General features: G+C 40.2%; 1 protein-coding gene across 2 annotated transcripts in view; it reads right to left on the reverse strand.

The window, feature by feature from the left end:
* Positions 1-216: 216 nt before the first annotated feature.
* Positions 217-19,365, reverse strand: part of TAPT1 (transmembrane anterior posterior transformation 1) — a 60,843-nt gene continuing 41,694 nt past the window's right edge. The window contains exons 6-14 of one of the 2 annotated variants that reach the window (XM_045881438.3): positions 18,188-18,285; positions 17,937-18,006; positions 16,372-16,452; positions 13,908-14,017; positions 11,808-11,867; positions 11,359-11,427; positions 8,430-8,506; positions 4,794-4,954; positions 217-2,369 (exon numbers count right to left, since the gene is read on the reverse strand). In XM_045881438.3, coding sequence (XP_045737394.2) covers positions 2,152-2,369; positions 4,794-4,954; positions 8,430-8,506; positions 11,359-11,427; positions 11,808-11,867; positions 13,908-14,017; positions 16,372-16,452; positions 17,937-18,006; positions 18,188-18,285 — 944 coding nt within the window. In that variant the 3' untranslated portion in view covers positions 217-2,151. Of the gene's footprint in view, positions 2,370-3,732; positions 4,580-4,793; positions 4,955-8,429; positions 8,507-11,358; positions 11,428-11,807; positions 11,868-13,907; positions 14,018-16,371; positions 16,453-17,936; positions 18,007-18,187; positions 18,286-19,365 lie in introns of those variants that run through there. The other variant, XM_064584313.1, reaches the window with a different exon arrangement.

The following is a 19,365-nucleotide window of genomic DNA, read 5'->3' on the forward strand; positions in this document are numbered from 1 at the left end:
GGCTGAGAGATAGGAAATGGTCTGTGATCAAGTACTGGCCTTTTTTTTTTACCCCCCAGAACAAAAATCCAACATTTTGCCACCATTAAGACCAAGAGAAGAATTCAAATTAGACAGTCTTGTCACTTGTAAATTAGAAGTAAATTCTTATTACAGAGTGGGAAATTTACTCCAGCGAATATAACAGTAAACGTTATTAAAATAAGTTCAGTGACCTTTTTAAAAAAGATTACAAAATTGAATTTATTGAGTTTCACACAAGATGCACTTATAAAATTAGTACTGAATGCCATTTTAACAGAGGAAATGAACATCATTCCGAACTCCCAATAGATTCTGCAAAGGAAATGAAATCTTCCGAAAATGACAGCACAATAATAACAGGATAATTCAAGCCGAATTGAAAGATATACCCAAATCATATTCTTGCTCTGATCAGGGCTACGTTTGGCAGTTTCCCCCAAACTATTCCATTCACGTGGACACTGTTCCTTTTGGTGGTGAAGAGATGGATATAAGAAGAATTCTAAAATAGGGCTTCGTTGAAACATACACAAAATACGAGTCTTTTCATTTTTAACTTAAAATACTTCCTGGTTTCACAAAAGCATTTCAGTAAGATATCCTCTTTTACCCTACGTGAACATTAATCTTCATATTTCTTTAGTTAATGCAAAACATTAAGATTCAGTTCCATATTTCTACAGAAGCCAAAGAAGCCAAAACATTAAAGCATGCTTTGTATTTCACCCAGGAAAGAGTTGGATCCCCTAAAATTTATCTTCTGCATATCATATGCCCAAAGGGTCAGCACAAGAGCTGAACTTCAACATGAAAACATGAAAGGAAATGACAGTTAACAGTTACATCTGCACATTTTGAAATGAGACGCTGTAGAATTTTTATAAAAATGCAGAAAGGTTTCTCAAGATAAAACTGTGGTGGGAAATGACTTCTCTTATGATGTGGGCCACAAGCTAGTAATTAGCAGAAATGGAATCTTGATCTCAAACAAAACCAAAAGCACCTTTTGGTTGCTGTTCCCAGCATCCATACACACACACCTCCCTGCCCCCGACAGCCACGCTCGCGGCCCAAACACATGGCTGCCGGCCCCCAGCACAGACACCCCCACGGACGGTCCAATCAGCAGGACTCCCGCATTTGTAAGCCCAAGCAAGACGTTACCCAAACCATTTAGAATATTTGCTTTAAAGCTGCCACTTTAAAAAACTGTTAAAGTTGACACCTTTGAATTTTGTACACTGACAATTCTTTAGCCCATTCAACACCAAATCCTTTTAACTGTAACAATTTATGAAGCAATTCGTTTTAAAGCGAAACCAGTTAACCATACATTAAAGTTAACACTGCTCTGCTTTTTCAGTATAAAAGAGTGCCTTTTTGTAAGGGTATTTCTATTTTATCCATTGCAATGGAACAATACACAGCTCACATTTTGCTTTAAAGAGTAAACTGAAAAATTATGAAATGTTTTTGTCCGTGATGCAACCTTCATTAATGAATATTTTTAAATAAACAAACCGGGTTAGGGTTTTTTCCTATAAAATGCTACTATTCATCATGAATTATTTTAGGTAGCCTTTTATTCTGATTAATTCAGATACATCTTCTTCAAGGATTATTCTGGTGGTAAGAACATTTATCTTGACTTAAGTTTAATTATTATTTTTTTTTAATGCTTTGGCAGATGAAGGACAGTTTGAAAACTGTTTGTGAAAATAGTATGGGACTGGAAAGGTAATGTCATGGGAAAAGCTTCACAGTTTTCCAGGTATATCCTTGTACTGAAGAGGCCTCAAGGCAATTTGATGTTCTGGAAGCGCGGACTGATGAAGCAGAGTGATTCTGGCATTTTGCCCATGAGGCCCGGGGGTGACTGCTCTCTACCGAGCAGGTGGGGGTCCTCCAACCCGTCAGGTTTCCAGAGTCCAGGCTGGAGGTCGCTGCTCTTCTGCGACCTGACCTGCAGCCAGACCCCATTACTGGAAGAAAGATATTAAGATTCGCTTTCCATTAATAATTTAAGTTTTTAAATAAATATTTAAGTGCCATTTTTCGCATCTGTCCGTCCCGGGAGCAGAGCATCTCCCACCCCGGGACTCCGCTGGGCACGAGAGGCCACAGAGTTCAGTCGATTCGGTTTCCACAGATTGTGAACCTGTCTACCTCTAACAAATCTTTCTTTGAGGATCTGTGCTTTAATTCAGAGCTTTCCTGTGTTATGTCCTTCTCATCGCCATCTGGAGTTGTGAGAAACTGATCAGAACTGCTTGCCACAAGTAATGGGATGACATTTTCCTTTGGATGAACAGGCTGGCTGGTGACCGAAGCGGACAGGTTTTCTTCTGTGGAAAAACAGATCCAGCTAATTAGAAAAGGATTTCCCTCCAACTTATAATATATACAAGCTTACCAAGAGAGTGGTAATGGAAGGAAGTGTCCATCACCCATATTTTAAGGTAAAGCAAGTCAACACCAAGTAGCCTGGGGCATATAAGCGGCCATGGTTTATAATGAAACTCAGGGGCTACGCCATTTGTTTGCTCAATTAAAATTTTATAGAAGGGCTATTATGTGGATAGTATCTCACAAATAACACCACTCCCTGATTTTGGGAAGATCAGAACTCCCGTATAACAAACTCCCTCCTACATGACCAAGTCCTAATGATTGTTGCCTGAAAAGTTAGCATTGGCTCCCACACTCAGGACGTCAGGGGCAAGCGGACTCGAGGACATCCACCCTCTTCGTGTAATCACTTTAGCAGCCCTGAGCATTCGACCCATGGGAAGTCCAAACGGAGACCCCTTCCCCTATGCTCACTTCGTCTACCCTTTGAAATTTAGTTCAGGCATCACCACCTCCAGGATGGGAGCCTCTCCTGTCCCCTCTACCCCCCCATGCCTGCCGACAACCAGCTCCCCTTTCTGGATTACCCGCTTCTGCCATCTCCCCTGTCAGTCTGGGAGGTCCTGCAGGCACGATTCACTATCTCTGTATCTCCAGCGTCCCGGATATTACCTAGCACACAGCAGCTCCGCGTATTTAAAATTAAGCCATTTAAACAACAAGTCCTATGAACGGATATGGAACAGACGGGACTGCCATCTAATGACAAACACGATATCAGTGTCCCACTTCTGCCTCCAAATCTTCCAGGCCAGCAGCCCTGGAATCATCCTTCCTCTCTCTCTCACACTGTGAAACCTCATCAGCAAATCCTGTGCTCTTCCAGACCGATCTGGAATTTGGCCAGTGCTCCTGGCTCACACCACTAGCCCCAGTTCTTTTTTTTTTTTTAATTTTTTATTGTTCTGTTAATCACCATACATTACATCATTAGTTTTAGATGAAGTGTTCCATGATTCATTGTTTGTGCATAACACCCAGTGCTCCATGCAGAACGTGCCCTCCTCAATACCCACCACCAGGCCAACCCATCCTCCCACCCCCCTCCCCTCTAGAACCCTCAGTTTGTTTTTCAGAGTCCATCGTCTCTCATGGTTCGTCTCCCCCTCCGATTCCCCCCTTCATTCTTCCCCTATCTTTTTTTTTTTTTTTAACATATATTACATTATTTGTTTCAGAGGTACAGATCTGAGATTCAACAGTCTTGCACAATTCACAGCGCTCACCATAGCACATACCCTCCCCAATGTCTATCACCAAACCAGCCCATCCCTCCCACGCCCCACCACTCCAGCAACCCTCAGTTTGTTTCCTGAGATTAAGAATTCCTCATATCAGTGAGGTCATATGATACATGTCTTTCTCTGTTTGACTTATTTCGCTCAGCATAATACCCTCCAGTTCCATCCACGTCGTTGCAAATGGCAAGATCTCATTCCTTTTGATGGCTGCATAATATTCCATTGTATATATATATATACCACATCTTCCTTATCCATTCGTCTGTCGATGGACATCTTGGCTCTTTCCACAGTTTCCACTAGCCCCTGTTCTAACCCAGGCGGCCTCCCCGCTGGCCTCTGCCTCTGGCTCGCTCTCCTTGAGTCTCCTTCCCACAAAGCTGGAGAGTGATCCAGCTAGATCACGTCACTCCTTTTGCACCACCTTCCTTCATGGTGTCTGGCCTGCGGTCTCCTGATCTCCAAAACACCCAGTAGGGGCACTGAGACATTTGTCTGAAATGCACTTCCCATTCCTGAAACAGAGGCTTCCCACACAGCAAGAGATGCATGGCAGACAGCAGGGTGGCCTCTCTGACTCCTTCTCTAGTTCCTCTCCCGTGGGATGGGTCCACTCCAGCCACCCGACCGTTGGGGTCCCTCCACACGCCCAGCAGGTTCCCACCCTGGGCCTTGGCACATGCTGCTGGTGCTCCTCCTCCCAGGAAGGTGCCGCTTCCTTGGCTGGCGGAGTTTTGGATTCCCAGTCACACTTCCCTTTTCTGACCCGGCTGTTGTTTTCTCTACAGCACGACTGCCCCCTTGCTTTCTCCCCGTCTCCCCAGCAAGTCAGAATCGGCGCTGTCCTTCCTCCCTACTGCCGTATCCCCAGGCCTGTCCTGTAACAGGTGCTCAACGATCATCTCCTGGATAAGGAATAAATGTAAAAACTCAGAGCACTGTGTTAGGTGTATCTGCGATGAGATCTAAAATACAAATATTAAAGACAACTCAGCAAAGTGAAATCAAATCTTGAAAGCACTGCGAAACACTGACCAAACAGTGATTTACTAGGGAAAATTCAGATAATTAACTCTTTGGAAAATGATTCACACAAGGGATGGAAGGAACCAAACGTACCTTGAGAGGGTTTACATTTGTTCTGTGATTTATTAGGTGGTTTGCCTGGTGCACTGGCTGGAGGGGGATTAAACAACTTGTCTTCCATCTTGGCCTCCTTCACATACTGGCATGATTTCCCCAACAGCACAATGCTATTAAGTACTTTCAGGGATATCAACCTAAAACCAGAAGGAAACAAACACCCATGGTTGGAATTCATCTCAGTCACAGCGAACGTCATCTTCTACCACTGCTAACGAGAAGGCACAGGGCCAGGTGAGGAGCGTGGGCCTGGGAGCCGGAGGCCCGAGTCTGGGATGGGCGAGTTTCCCATGAGGCTTCTTTACCACAAGGGAAAATGCCTGATCGATTCCTTAGTTCTCATTACAACAAGAAATTATACCACTTTGAAGTTTTACCTGGTACAAATATTTAACATTTATTCTTTCACTGCAAAACAAATGTATTTAGTAAATGTAGATGAACAAAAAATAACTTCTAATTCCAGAGTCCAGCACTACTCACTGTGATATTTGGTATGCTATGTTTCAGTCACTTTTATGAATTTATACCAATCCGTACTTTTCCACTGTTTAGAAACAGAGTCTATATTACAAAGCAGTAGGGGCTGGAGTTCGGGGCCAGGGCAGATTCTGGGTGCCAAGTGTTTGAGTTCAAATCCTGACTCACTGCTTAGAACCTGTGTGGACCTGAGTGCATTTCTTAGCCATGAATCCAGTGGTGATTCCAGTCAGTGCTCAGAACAGTGCTTGGCACACAGCAATGTCCACCAATTTTGCTAAATGCTATTTTTGTTTTACATATATATTATTATGAATATTTTCCCTACCAGTTAATATTCCTCAGGGACATTATTTTAATGTCTTATAATATTTCACTGTTTGAGTTACCATATAACAAAGCCGCCGGAAGCCCTTACCCTCTAAAGCCCTTAATTTCTGGATATTTAGGTTATTTCCAATATTTTGTTTCTATTTAAAAGTTTCTAATTAGGAAAACTTAGGTTAAATCTGTATCTCCTTAAGATAAATGCATAGATAGCTATAATTATCGAAGTGGAATTTCTGGGACCAAAATGTATACGACATTTTAAGGTATCTGATACAAATCTGGCAAAAAAAATTCTGAAAAACTACTTTTCATGTTGGTATCTTCTCATGTATGGGGACCTTAAATGACAACCACGGACCCCACTCCAGCATCACATGAGTGAAGAGGCGGCTGCTATCTCTATGGCTGAGGTGAGATCCTGACAATCACAGGAAACTGCGAGTCAGTGGGGGCGAGGCTAAGGAGGGGCCTGGCAGGGAGGTCAAAGAAAGAAGCAAACAGGTTTCCTTCACTGACCCTAGACTCTCCCCTCCAGGAGCTAAGAATGCAAACATCCAAGGAGGACCTCACATTAGATCCATGGCCCCCAGGATCTTCACGGCAAAACACTCCCCAATTTATCCCCAGACCCGACTGTGCTTGGAACTCCTTACTCGTACCTTCCCTTGCTTCCCTGACCCTGCCTTGGGGATATCTAACAGGATTTCAAACTTACTACAGCCAAGCCTTCCAAAACACAAAAGAAAACAACACAAAATCACACCCGCATGTATTTCTCACAGGCTTCCCCACTGCAGTATGGCGATTCCACTACCCTCCTTGCTTGGGCCCCAAACCCTGCAATCACACTTGATTCCTTAGGTTCCCTTACACCTCACATCCAATCATTCACCGGCAAGTCCTGTCTGGCTCCACTTTCAACAAAGCCACCAGCTGACAAATTGTTAGCACTCCAACTGCTACCACTGGCGTGGCAGCCACAGTTCCCGGTCCCTGGGAGGCCCGTAACCGCTTCCTGACTTGGCCCGAGGTCTGCTTCTCCTCTTGCCACACTCCAGGCCGTTCTCCACACAGCCGCCAGAGTGGTCCTGGCCAGAAGCCAGCTGGATCTAGCCCTCTTCTGCTCTGAAGCCTCCAGGGGTTCCTCCTTCCCTCAGCCGGAACCCGAGCCCTTCCCGGGGCTGCTGGGTGTCCTCTGCGATGCTCCGTCTCGACCGCTGTGCTCCTGGCGCCCGGGCTCCCCGCTGCTGTTCCTGTCGGGCCTGTCCTGTGTCGCCTCTGCTGAGTCTGCTATCCTCCCAGGCATCCGCATGGCTCTCTCCCTCGCTCCAGCTGGTCTCCACTGAAGCTCACCAGAGAGGCTGGAAGGCAGGCACCTCCGCTGTTCTCCATCTCCTTACACTGCCCTATTTTTCTTCCTGACGATTACTATAAACTCTCACTTTACAGAGATTTGCTTTTCTGGTTGTCTGTTTTTCCACTAGAATTTCAGTGCTGCAAAGGCAGGGCCCTAGTCTTGCCCCAGGCCCAGTACCTGGCGCCTAGCGGGTGCTCACTGAGGAGTGCCGATTGCAGGAGGAGGGCAGAGGCCTTCCACCTGCAGCTCAGGCCATGGCAAGTCTGGGGGGAAAGAGGCAGAACCTGAGGCAGTGGGGAGAAAGCCCAGCACTGTGTGCCAGGAGGCCCAACTGAATTCTGACTTGTCCACACTCAAGGGAGAGTCCTGGGCTTGGTGAGGTCACAGAATAAAGAAAGCTTCAGGGACAAGGTGGTTTGGGAAAGATTTTGAAGGAGGAGAGGATAATTTGGGCACTACCCTGATATAAGGTAATAAGGAGAAATGAGTGGAGTGGAAAGGTCAGTGAGAAGCTGGGCCTCTGTGGACTATCGAGGGGAACAGTGATGGGGGCGTCGTGAATTTTCAGTCATTCAGCTTAAGGCACGTCCACTTTGGTGATTTACACACACACAACTGTAACTAAACAAAGGTTTTTCAATGTTGCATACACATGCTTCACTTCCCAGTTTAGGTCAAAAGAAAAACAAAAGAATATTTTGTTAAACAAAGATGGAAGCAATTATAGCAACAGCCCTTGATGAACAAGGCACAATGCCAAGAACTTTGGAGTGCTATGTGAGCATTTGCACCAGAGATGTAGGATCTCATGGTTTTTAATGTCAAAAAACTGAGAGATGTGTATGGTTCCTTGACCTTTAGAAGCTGTAAGTCAGTTCCTGTAGTATGAAAAAGGGGCAGGCTCTAGGAGAAATCAAGGCCCCAGGCTCCCTGCCTCAACACAATTTCCTATGTGCCCAGTGTCAAACCAAAGCCACCAATCAAGGTACTGATGACATGGCTTGGGACACTGCAGGGACAGAGGCTTGATGGCCAGGGGGGCATCCTGACTCCTAGAACCTGAGCAGAACCTCAGTGGGGAGAGACCCATGGATTCACTGAGTTAAAGATGTTTTTAAACACAGGAAAATGTCTGATTGTAATGGCAGATTTTATCGTGAGAGGAAATAGGAATGCAACTGAAACCCTAAGCAGAAAGAGCTTTAACTGATTCCGCTAAAGATTAAAATAAAATCGACAGTGCTATTAATACTAGTACCAAACAGCAGCATATTTCACTGAACGTCACCAAGTCACGAACACAACTGGAGGTATGTGCTGTTAAGGGAGCCCCAGGCCAGTGAGAATGGATGTAGGGTGCTTTGGTTGCAAGTAACTTCCATTATATCTTGCATACATACTTTACTGTACAATCAAAAAACATATTCAAGAACAGTTAATCTTACCCAAAATAGAAGAGTATGACACAGGCATAAGACAGGATTCCTTGCACTTTAATTGAGCTTGTTACAACTCTGATGAGCTAGCCAGAAACAAACCAACAAAAACACACAAACAAAACATACAACCACAGAGTTATTAGTTAATATTTAAATAAAGACTTCTCCATGCTGATTTCAACATTTTAGATACACTCCTGCAGGCTTTGTCTAAATCCAAGTAAGCAGTTCTAGATTTTTCAATTTGCATGAACATCTGGCTGCTTGTGAAAACTTCTGTGGTCGATTTGGATTTGTTCAGGCAAATTTAGGATGCCTGTGGCTAATGTCATGTTCAGCTGTTGCTGACTCTCTGAAGTCGGGCACTGTATCTAGGTTCGTGAATGACCCATTTAGTTGTACCCCCCCGAGATGCAAATCAGCTGATTTTTTAAAATGAAAAATCACTCTGGAAAATACAAATAAATTCATCTTGCTGCATGTGTGCCCACCAGAGCTAGAACCATGTAGCGCACCCTTCCCTTGTTCTTGCTTTCTTTGTCTTTCCTTGAGAGTCTTTTTAGGAACCCACAGTGACTTCCGGGGAAGAGAGGGAAAAGGGAGCCTTAGGAGCTGTGTACTGCTTGAAAAAACGGAGTTATCACAGCACTGTCCTTGGAAGTGTGCTGAATTAATCTGGTGGGTCTGTCACTGGAAAATATTTATACGTTACAGGTTCAGCTTAATAATGTGTCTACATCTTAAGGTCTAGGGGGACTGCTACATGTAAATGGAAAGTCTGGGAAAATAACAGACCTTATCCAGCAATGTTAGGTTATCATCAAGTGGAACTCTATTAGAGTGTCTTAAATAAATACCGTAAGATATATTTTAAACCATATTTTACAAATGCTTTTAGTAAAAGAACAACTGGGTAGAGATCGAGGGAACTGTCACGTGTTCCCTGAAGGTTCACTACGATTAGACCTATATGGAAGTCCTTGTCTGTCACAGGCTCTACTGGGGAGATGACCTGCTGTACAAGTATTCGTGGTGGACGTTAACGTGGCTCTAGGATTTTACTGATTAATATGAAAGGCAAGCCAATTGCTGCATTCAAGGCTTAAGTGATTTCATTTTTATCTAACATATTATTAGGTAATTTTAGGGTATGTATATCTAAAGCTTAATTTCCATGAGACCTTAATATATCATTTCTTTTACTTTGCCTGGATATGATTTCATTTTAGGACGTAAGGTAACATTTAGAGAGAAACATTGCCACTCGTGAGCCTTAAAGAGGCCTCAGAATATTCCTCAAGGCTCCTAGATGGCTGCCAAAGCTATGGGGTCACTTTGGAGCTCTGCGAGAAAAGTGCTACAGGAGAAAACCCGCTGGATCACTGCCTAACTGCATTATCCCCTCTGAAAATGCAGGAGGTTCTCCAGAAGCACTTCATTAATCAATTATTAGCTAAACTTAAATCTTTTGGTACAACAACCATAAAAACTCATTTAAGGAATAAAACAAAGGCCAGAGAAAAATTTAAAAATACTAAATTAAAAAATCCATACTAATTATGAATAGAGTTTTCTGGCAAATAAATTGCTACTAGTTAGTTATTATTTGGCAAAGCAGAGCCACATTTAAATCCAATCATTTAACCAATCCTTTAAAAATAAAAGAAGTCAGGCAACCTAGGTTTATCCTTATTACACTATATCTATCATGTTTCCAGTTCTAGGAAACAAATGCAGAAAAATTTTAACATTCTATCAATCTCTTAAACAATTTTACTCCTTAAAATACTCTTGTTTTTCCACAGGTCTAGGAGTTCCTTTTCCCAAACAAAAGAAAGCTATGTTATTATGTAACAAACAAGTTACTAATAGAACTGAAAACATTGAGGATGCGGTTGTCTGGAAAGTCACAATGAAATTTACATAACATTAAATCTATTAATCTTCCAGCCTTTAAAAAAGGTCAGGCAAGCTGGTCTCAAATACAGCTGGTATCACTTACAATTTCTTTATACATCTTAGTTGACTTCCATGACACTTTGCATCTAGGGGGAGAACTCTAGATGTCCTTTGGCAAAAAGACGGTTGCATTTGTTTTGATGTGAGAGTAGGTAGCCAACGAGGAACATAATCAAATACAGGTACAGCCAGCAAACCTTAATTAACATTATTATAGCCTGATGTGGCTAGTAACTTCTTGCAAGACTGTTCTGAGCAATTCATTAAAATATTCAAAGTTGGTGACTATTTTTTGGATTGATTTAATACATTTCAGTGCTAATATTTAAAAAATATATATATATATATTTTTTCTAAGTATAACAGTAAAAATTTTCATTGTAAAAACTCTGGAACAATTGTAAAAAATAATGACTATAATGGACAGGGACTATGTCTTCACTTGAGCATAACAAAATTTATTTAACCTATTTTATTTCTTTCCAAACTTTTACTATTGTAAATGCCATTGCAATGCATAATCTTGCCTATAAATGATCATGTGCCTTTTATAACTATTTTCTTAGGATAAATTCCTAGAACTCCAATTACTGCATCAAAGCAGTCCAACTGCCTTTTAGAAATGCTGGATCGACTTCTCAGACTTCCGTTAATACACGCTACAGTGGTTGCACATGCCTACCACTAGGCATTTCCACTCAAAAAGAAAAATCTTTGCCAAATGAATAAGCAAAAATGAGTACTCTCATTACCAGGAAAGCCATTAGATAAAATATTTGTTAAAATTACTTATCTGTTGGACAGCTCAAAATCCAAAAGAATAATACTGTAACTTAAAATTTCCTTCCAGATCATTTACCCTTTAGTAAATTTTTATATCAGGTCCTTCTGAAACAAACTTCTTGATAATTCATTTATTAATACTTTATCATAATAGCTATCTCATTGTAGAAAAGGGAAAAAAGTACGAACTTACTAGAACAGCTAGTGGGAGAGGGATGAACCCCATCCTCCGTGCCACGGAGTCACTGTAATCAGTATATGCCTGCACAGAGAAAGGAGAGAAGGATTTCTGGAACTGAAAAAGTTCACTTCCACTTACCACCAGCAAACGTTCTCAACGGGGGAAGCTATGCACAAAAAGAAAACCCGGCAACTATTATGTAATTGAGTAAAATGTGGAAATCTAAATGTTCATAAGAAGTTTTAAATCCGAAGCTGTATAACTGCTAGTAGGCTACAGAAATCATACCTTATTTAATACTAAGTACTATGATTATTTTACTAAATTACAAACATAGTGTTGAGAACAGAGATAAGTAGGAAGTTGAAGTTTACGCAACTTTCCCTTAACCAATATTCCACACTAAGTTAAACCATTGTTCAGGTAATTTCAGACTACTACGTCTTCGATATAATGCTCACATTTTTCTGTCGACTGCTAACAAGGTCAAAAGCAAGGCTGGCTCTATATTCACTGTAGACCTAAAGACAAATAAGAGTGAAATATTAAGTGATATAGTACAAATATACAATATGCAAAGATTTAATTGACTTTGTAGATGAAAACGTTTAATAATTAACCAGGAAAAAGGTGCTGATAGCCAAGGAGACACCTGGGTAGTGCTTCTCTGTTTTCCTACAGTAAAGGTAAAAAAGCCTCAGCCCCAACTGTTATGTTCACAAGCTTTTTAAAGATTTTTCTTCAAAGAGGGATAAATAGTCAATGATTATGATCCTGAGAGTTTAGAATTTGGGGGAGAGTGGCTATTTTAAGTAGCATAATAAATATAAAATAATTTTGAAATTTTAAATGCCTAGTTTAAAAATTATTACTGTCTATATAACAATAATGATACCTCAATTCAAACAATGGGTGCTAAGCAAGATGTAAAACTGAGTTTGAGAATGTAACATTTACGAAAGCACTGGAAACTGTCATTTCACTAAAAACTGCACTAAGTACTTGAATCAAGTTTATTAATTTTGACTTCAGATGCTCAGAAAATGATCCCATGAAAAGGGGACCATTTTGCACTGAGGAAACCAAGAGAGTAAACAGTGAAATTACTTGATCAGTGCTTTATAAAAGAGTGCAAAATCTTATTTAAGTTTATTAAAGCATTCAGAAGCTCTTAATCAAATCATCACATTGTAGCAGTTGCAACCACGTTAGATTTCAAATCTCTGCCTTTTGAAATAGTACCACGGTAAGACAAAGTACAACCCAAATAACATCTAGGAAACTGTCCAAGTGAATATTCATTTAGGGGCTGAGGTAGGAATGGGGAGGGCGCCGGAACTCCCAGGCTTTGTGTATGATGGGCCTACAGCACACATCTATTTGTGGCAAGTCCACAGAACAGCTGGATGAAACATAAAGCAAATCTCCTGAGTGCTTTCACCAAAAAAAGCTGTCTTCTACAACTTTTCAGAAATCTACAGTCACAGAAAAATAATCAGTTTTTAAATACAAAATACTTAAAAAAATCTAGCCAGAGAGAAAAGGTTTGATAGTCTATGCTTAAATAAAAACAATGTGATTTTTAAAAGTTTAAGTACACAGATGATAGTATTAACAATTTATAATGATTGAGTTAGCGACACTCTACTCCGACCTGAACTATTGGCCAAACTACACTTCCACCCAAAAGTATGGAACCAGGTTTGTTCAATACTGAAATAACATACTTTCTGTAGTATAATACTTTTTAAAAATTTAAAATTATAATTCTAACTTCAAAGTAGTACTCTTATCTTAATAAATGGAGTAAACCTAGCCTTATTTTACATCTTTATAATATTAAGCAGAAGTCAACATTATTTTTTTGCTTTAGAAAATATTACTTTTCATAATTATTATTTTTTTATTTTTTAAATCTAAATTCAAGTTAGTTAACACATACTGTAGTACTGATTTCAGGAGTAGAATTTAGTGATTCATCACTTACATATAACACCCACTGCTCATCCCAACAAGTGCCCTCTTTAATACCCATCACTCCTTTATCCCATTCCCCGCCCACCTCCCCTTCAGCAACCCTCAGTTTACCTCCCTCTAGGTTTCTATCTTATTTTTCCTTCCCTTCCCCTATGTTCATCTGCTTTCTTAAATTCCACATGAGTGAAAGCATATGGTATTTGTCTTTCTCTGACTTATCTTGCTTAGCATAACACACTCTAGTTCCATCCACGTCATTACAAGATTTCTTTTTGATGTGTGTGTGTGTGTGTGTACATACATACACACATCTTCTTTATCCATTTATCAGTCAATGGACATTTGTGGTTCTTTCCATAATTTGGCTATTATTGATAAAGCTGCTATAAACATTGGGGTGCATGTGCCCCTTCAAATCAGTATTTTTGTATCCTTTGGATAAATACCTAGTAGTGCAATTGCTGGGTCATAGGGTAGTTCTGTTTTTAACTTTCTGAGGAACCTCCATACTGTTTTCCAGAGTGGCTGCACCAGTTTGCACAGAAATCAACATTAAACACTGAATTGCTTATTAAAATACATACATCTGCAGTAATGTCATTGAACTTGGTGATAAAGGCATGTTTTACAATATCCACAGCAGTTTCTGATGCAATCACCATACAGACATCTGGAAACAACACCCAGAGGTGATCTAGAAAGGACAGGGGAAAAGAGACAATTAAATCTCTTAATATGAATAGAACATCATATACCATAATACCACAGACTGCCATAGAAATCTGAAATCTCCACAGGGCTAACCTACAATGTTGTCAATAAATGATAACAGAGACACAACTAGCATTCAGTTAATTATCAGAAGAGCTATATTTTATCAAGTTAAAGGATAACTCACTCAATAGCTATTTATTCTGTATTTTCTCTGTGCTAAACCCTTGAGGGGCAGGACACAGAGGTGAACAGAGCCCCCAACTTTCTTCATGGAGCCAATACACTGGTAGAATGGCTAATTAAGCAAGCTTGTCATAACATCCTTTAATTCTATAGCTGCCTAATGTGACAGTAAATAGCTAGTAGGGACAGGTGCTGAAGTCAACTGAACAATCTCTTCCCCTCTTTATTACTATGACTTAAAGATACTGATCATTTATTTCACTGTCACACTGATGCAATCTGTCACATTTGCTCATCTTTATCATATTTATTAAAATGTCAATTTGGTATCAAGTACCTGATAAAAAATGCAAACAAATAACCTCCTGAGACCCTGAAGAAGGATATAAGGGCGGGACTGAGCAAGAAAAGGTTAGAACCGTTGACAAGGACCTAGGCAATTTGGGATCTGGGCCCTGGAGGGCGGGGTGGAGAGACTGTAGCTCTGACCCTCTGTGCTGGCAGTTTCAGTGGGCCTGGCATCGTGTTGGGGTTTTGGGAATCAGGAAACTTCTTTCAACATTGAACTCTGCCACTAACTGGCTCCATGACCTCGGGCAAGTTTCTTAATGACCTAAGCTCCAGTTTCCTCATCTACAAAATAAAAAGTCTCTATACTTGGCCATTATGAGAATTAAATAAGGAGATAAAGTGCAGAATAATGTGCCTGGCACACAAAATAGCTAGTATTATTTTTATGTTATTCATGATCTTGGAAACTTACAGGAAGCTTCCATAAATGGTATTTTGGTTTTTAAGAAAAGAAATTAAAGAAATCAAAGAGTAAAAGATTAATATTAAGTGTTCCTTTTATCACACTCTCTGCCATAGCAGTAATAAACAAGACCTAAGGTAACTAGCTGAAAGTCACAATACAAATGAGAAGAGGATTTCAAACACCCAGTGGTCAGCAGGCTCAGGATTACTGTCCTTGGGCACAACAGCCCTGCTCCAGGACTGCTGATCCCATGTGAGTTCTGCCGGGACCAGCCGCACATGCCCACTCCCCTGCCTCTCGTAGATACCATGTTAGCTGCCTTGGTTATAAACGGAGAATCCAGTGTGTGTGGAGGAGAGCTTTGCTGCCAAGTCAGGCAGACTTTGGGTCTATTCAGACAGGAACTCAAGCCACTGGAAAATAGATCATTTGATCTTATGCCTTCTGTAAGCAAATAACTTCTGGAAATGTATTTCCAAGATCATATATCTCATTTAACACCTATTTCTGGTTTTTCACAGGTATCTGAAAACTAGCAACAAACCAAAATAAATGAACAAGAAGTTATTAAAAGCCTGGAATGTGCATGGCATTGAGGGCAATAAATAAAATGCAAAGTATAATCTCGGTCCTAAAGAACGAGGTTGCATAAAAATGTCAAGACATAAAAAAACTCAATTACTTGAGATACCTGAGCACTTGACCATTTCCCACCAACCTCACTCAGCATTACCAGACTGTGTTATAATCACCTGTCAATTTCTACTATGAGCCTGGGAGTCCTACATCTATCTTAGGACTCTCTACGTGTGCTACAGTGCCTGGCTGTATGGAAATGCCTGCTAAGTGAATGGATAATGAAAATTCATAGAATCTCAACAACTTCCTGTCAGCCTTGATTTAAAGATGTATAAGTAACCAAATGTACTTCCTTACATGATATTTTTTTCAATTTATCCTTATTCAAAATGCTAATTAAGAGACAGTGAATGAGTAAAAAACAAATGTTAAGAAAGAACAAAAGTTCTTTTGGCGAACCGTGAAAATGAAAAAGAGCCGACTGCATTTAGATAACCCCAGTACACTACAGTTAAGAAAACAAAGAGGCTGCAGTGCTGAGCAGTGTCCACTCAACCCAGCTCTAGAGACACTGTGAGGTTGACAGGAAATGACGGGCCAAAGACTACTTCATGCGGTGTGGCATCCTACCACCCGCCACATTACGGGGAACATGATCAGTCCCTTCTACCCAAACAGGTATTTCCAACACCCAAGACGCGGAGCAGCTAAAGTTTTTGAAGTTCTCTGCAATATTCACTTTATTCCATGTAAAAGAATGGTTTTTGGTTCAAGAGTAAAATTAGAAGGCACTGTATCTGTTAAGAGTTACGTACCTGGATTCCAAGAAAACTGCTCCATGTTTCTTAGACACACTATTAGCAAAAGCACATAATTCGTGAATCGTTCCTTAATATCTGAAAAAAAATTAACATATTCTTTACTGTATATAAATAATAATATAGTTCATGTATAACTTTCTTTTAGTCAGAAGATTATGAAAGTACAATTACATATAAATGTCTGCAAAATAAATATACTATTTTATTTTATTTTATTTTATTTATTTTTATTTTTATTTTTTTTAAAGATTTTATTTATTTATTTGACAGAGAGAGACACAGCGAGAGAGGGAACACAAGCAGGGGGAGTGGGAGAGGGAGAAGAAGGCTTCCCGCTGAGCAGGGAGCCCGACGCGGGGCTCGATCCCAGGACCCTGGGATCATGACCTGAGCCGAAGGCAGACGCTTAACGACTGAGCCACCCAGGCGCCCCAATATACTATTTTATATATAAGATGGTGTCACATTGGTAAGGCATTTATGTCTTTCACTGACCTAATTCAGGTATGGAAATTCCAGTTTTGTACATGGTTGAACGTATCAGTGGTTTTTTTCTGTTTTAATAGCTGAGTAGTGTTCCACAGCATGACCATACCACCATTTGTTTATCTGCTTTCTTACTGACAGACATTGGGTTGTTTCCAGTTTTTGGCTGCTATGAATAAAGCTGCCATATTTCTTATACAAGTCTTTTGTGAAAATGTGTTCTCGCTGCTACGTTATAGGACAAGCAAACCTTTAACTGTATAAGAAACTACCAGAAGGTTTTCCAGGGCAAATGTAGCATTTCCCACTCACACCGTCAAAGCACGAGAAGGCCAGTCACTCGGTACTCCTGCTAGCGTTCACCAGCGGCAGACTACGGGAACAGCCATTCTGGGGGTGGGCTCTTCCACCCCCATTTTCCACCACAGTACAAATGTCAACACGGTGAGAGATAAATTATGTCTTCATATTCTCATGAAACAGTCTTGACTTTGTGAACTTCACTCCAGGGTCTCAGGGATGCCCCTCCAGGGTTCCATGGGTTATACTTTGAGAACCAAGACACTATGCTGCTTTGATTTTGTAACTATGAAAGATAATGTTTCCAGGGATAGATGTTGTGCTTTCATTCTTCTTAGGGTTAGTAAGGAGCCAGTAAGGCATAACTGAAAAAGCTGAGCACAGAGAGACAACCTGAGGTTTAGAGTCATAACTCTGCTCTTGACATCTGCGCAGGTGACCTTGGGGAAGTCAAATTACTCTCTCTGTGCATTAGTTTCCACATCTATAAAATGGAATATCATCTGCTACAAAGAAATTTCTGGATTAAAAAGAAGCTCTGAAAGTATGGTATGGTGCTATACAAATGTTTGTCATATTTTATTATCTTTTTAAATATCTTGAGATTACGATAACCACGATAATAAGAAAACCCAGTAAAGATGTTGAGGGAGTTAGAGAAAGCACAGCTAAGTCAAAGAAGCAGTAGCCCGGAGGAAATGTGACACAGAGTTTCAGAATGAATTGCAAAATCATACTGCCTAAAGCTGCATGTAGAAGCTAAGTGTACTTACCGCTATTTGACATTTGAAAAAGATTGTTCTTTTCAAACTTCTTGAAAACACTTCCTTTAATTTCAACAAACTGAAATAGTAAACAAAAATATCACCTTTATCATTATAACAGTTTAAAAATGGACAAAGCTATATATAAAACTTCCTGGACAGTAAATAACACTTAAAAAAAAAAATTTTATTCCATCCAGAATACTGCCATTAAAGTGCCCATATAACCTCAAAAATACAAAATAAAATCTCATACTTACATTATTAGACATCATGATAGTAAGCAGTGACTTGTTGTGGGAGTTAAAAGCCACGTTGAGAGTTGTTGCTTGAACCATGATGAGAATTGCATGCAAAACTAGCAGTGAGTGATGTCAAGGAAAAAGCTTGTCTGTTTTCATATTAGTAGATAAAACTATGTAATTTAGAAAGTGAATAATGGGGGGGATGATCATGCTTTCTAAATCCAGTCTTGTGTTAGTGTTTTATTATCTTATTAGCTATAGTTGATACAAATTTGACAGGTAATATGTACGGGACCCATACGAAACAAAAGCAGAAATGAGCCTCTGGGCATCTATGCACTTAGACTGTGAGTCCGGGAAGATGGTTACCTTGTTCTTTCTGGACTTCTGGCATTTGGCACAAGATCTGGGAAACAAGCCCTCAAAAAAGTTTCTAGTAAGTGGAATAAACTATGGTAAATACTGAAAAAAGAGACTTAGCTAATTTGCATTCTAAAATAGAAAAGAACACAAAGTAAAAGTTAGTCTGGAAGCAACTGGCTTCTATAGTTCTGCAGGGGGTGGGGGAGTGGGGATGTCAGATGATAAGAAATGTCTGATAATTGAGATTCTTCTTTACACGTCATTTTTGAAGATATTCACAAGTTGCAGAATTATATTCATATTACACATGGAATAGTTTATTTAAATGAGAATAACTGTTTTACTCCACATTCTTGGAACAAACTATTACACTTATAGATATCTTATCTTTCCAAGTATTAATCCAACGTTTTCAAGTACAACACTTTCAGAGTCCGTACACATTCCTGTGAATGAGTCTGGACCCCATATGGAACTTCAGTGTAGCTATGCATGTGTGTGTACAAATAAACAGATGGGTACATACACACACACACACAGTTTATATAGTGAAGCCTTTAACTCTTCAAAAGATAAGCTTTAAGAAGGGGTGTGGGGGGCAGAGGAGATAAAACTTCCAAAATTCTTCCCCAATCAATTTCATATTTTACCTCTAGATGAACCATATATATTTTAAGCCCTAGGCTTTAACAAAAAATTCATAGGCTTAAAGATAACTTCCAAATAATTCCAGTATAGGTATGAAAGTTATGTTGGGCTCTATAAAGTATGTATAAATACGAACCTTGCATTCTCAAGTTCTTCCATCTAATCAGTCACACTGGGACTAG

The sequence above is a fragment of the Mirounga angustirostris genome, unplaced genomic scaffold (assembly GCF_029215605.1).
Source record: "Mirounga angustirostris isolate CCGP_5_RB_7025 unplaced genomic scaffold, mMirAng1.0.hap1 SCAF_2, whole genome shotgun sequence".
Classification (NCBI taxonomy): domain Eukaryota; kingdom Metazoa; phylum Chordata; class Mammalia; order Carnivora; family Phocidae; genus Mirounga; species Mirounga angustirostris.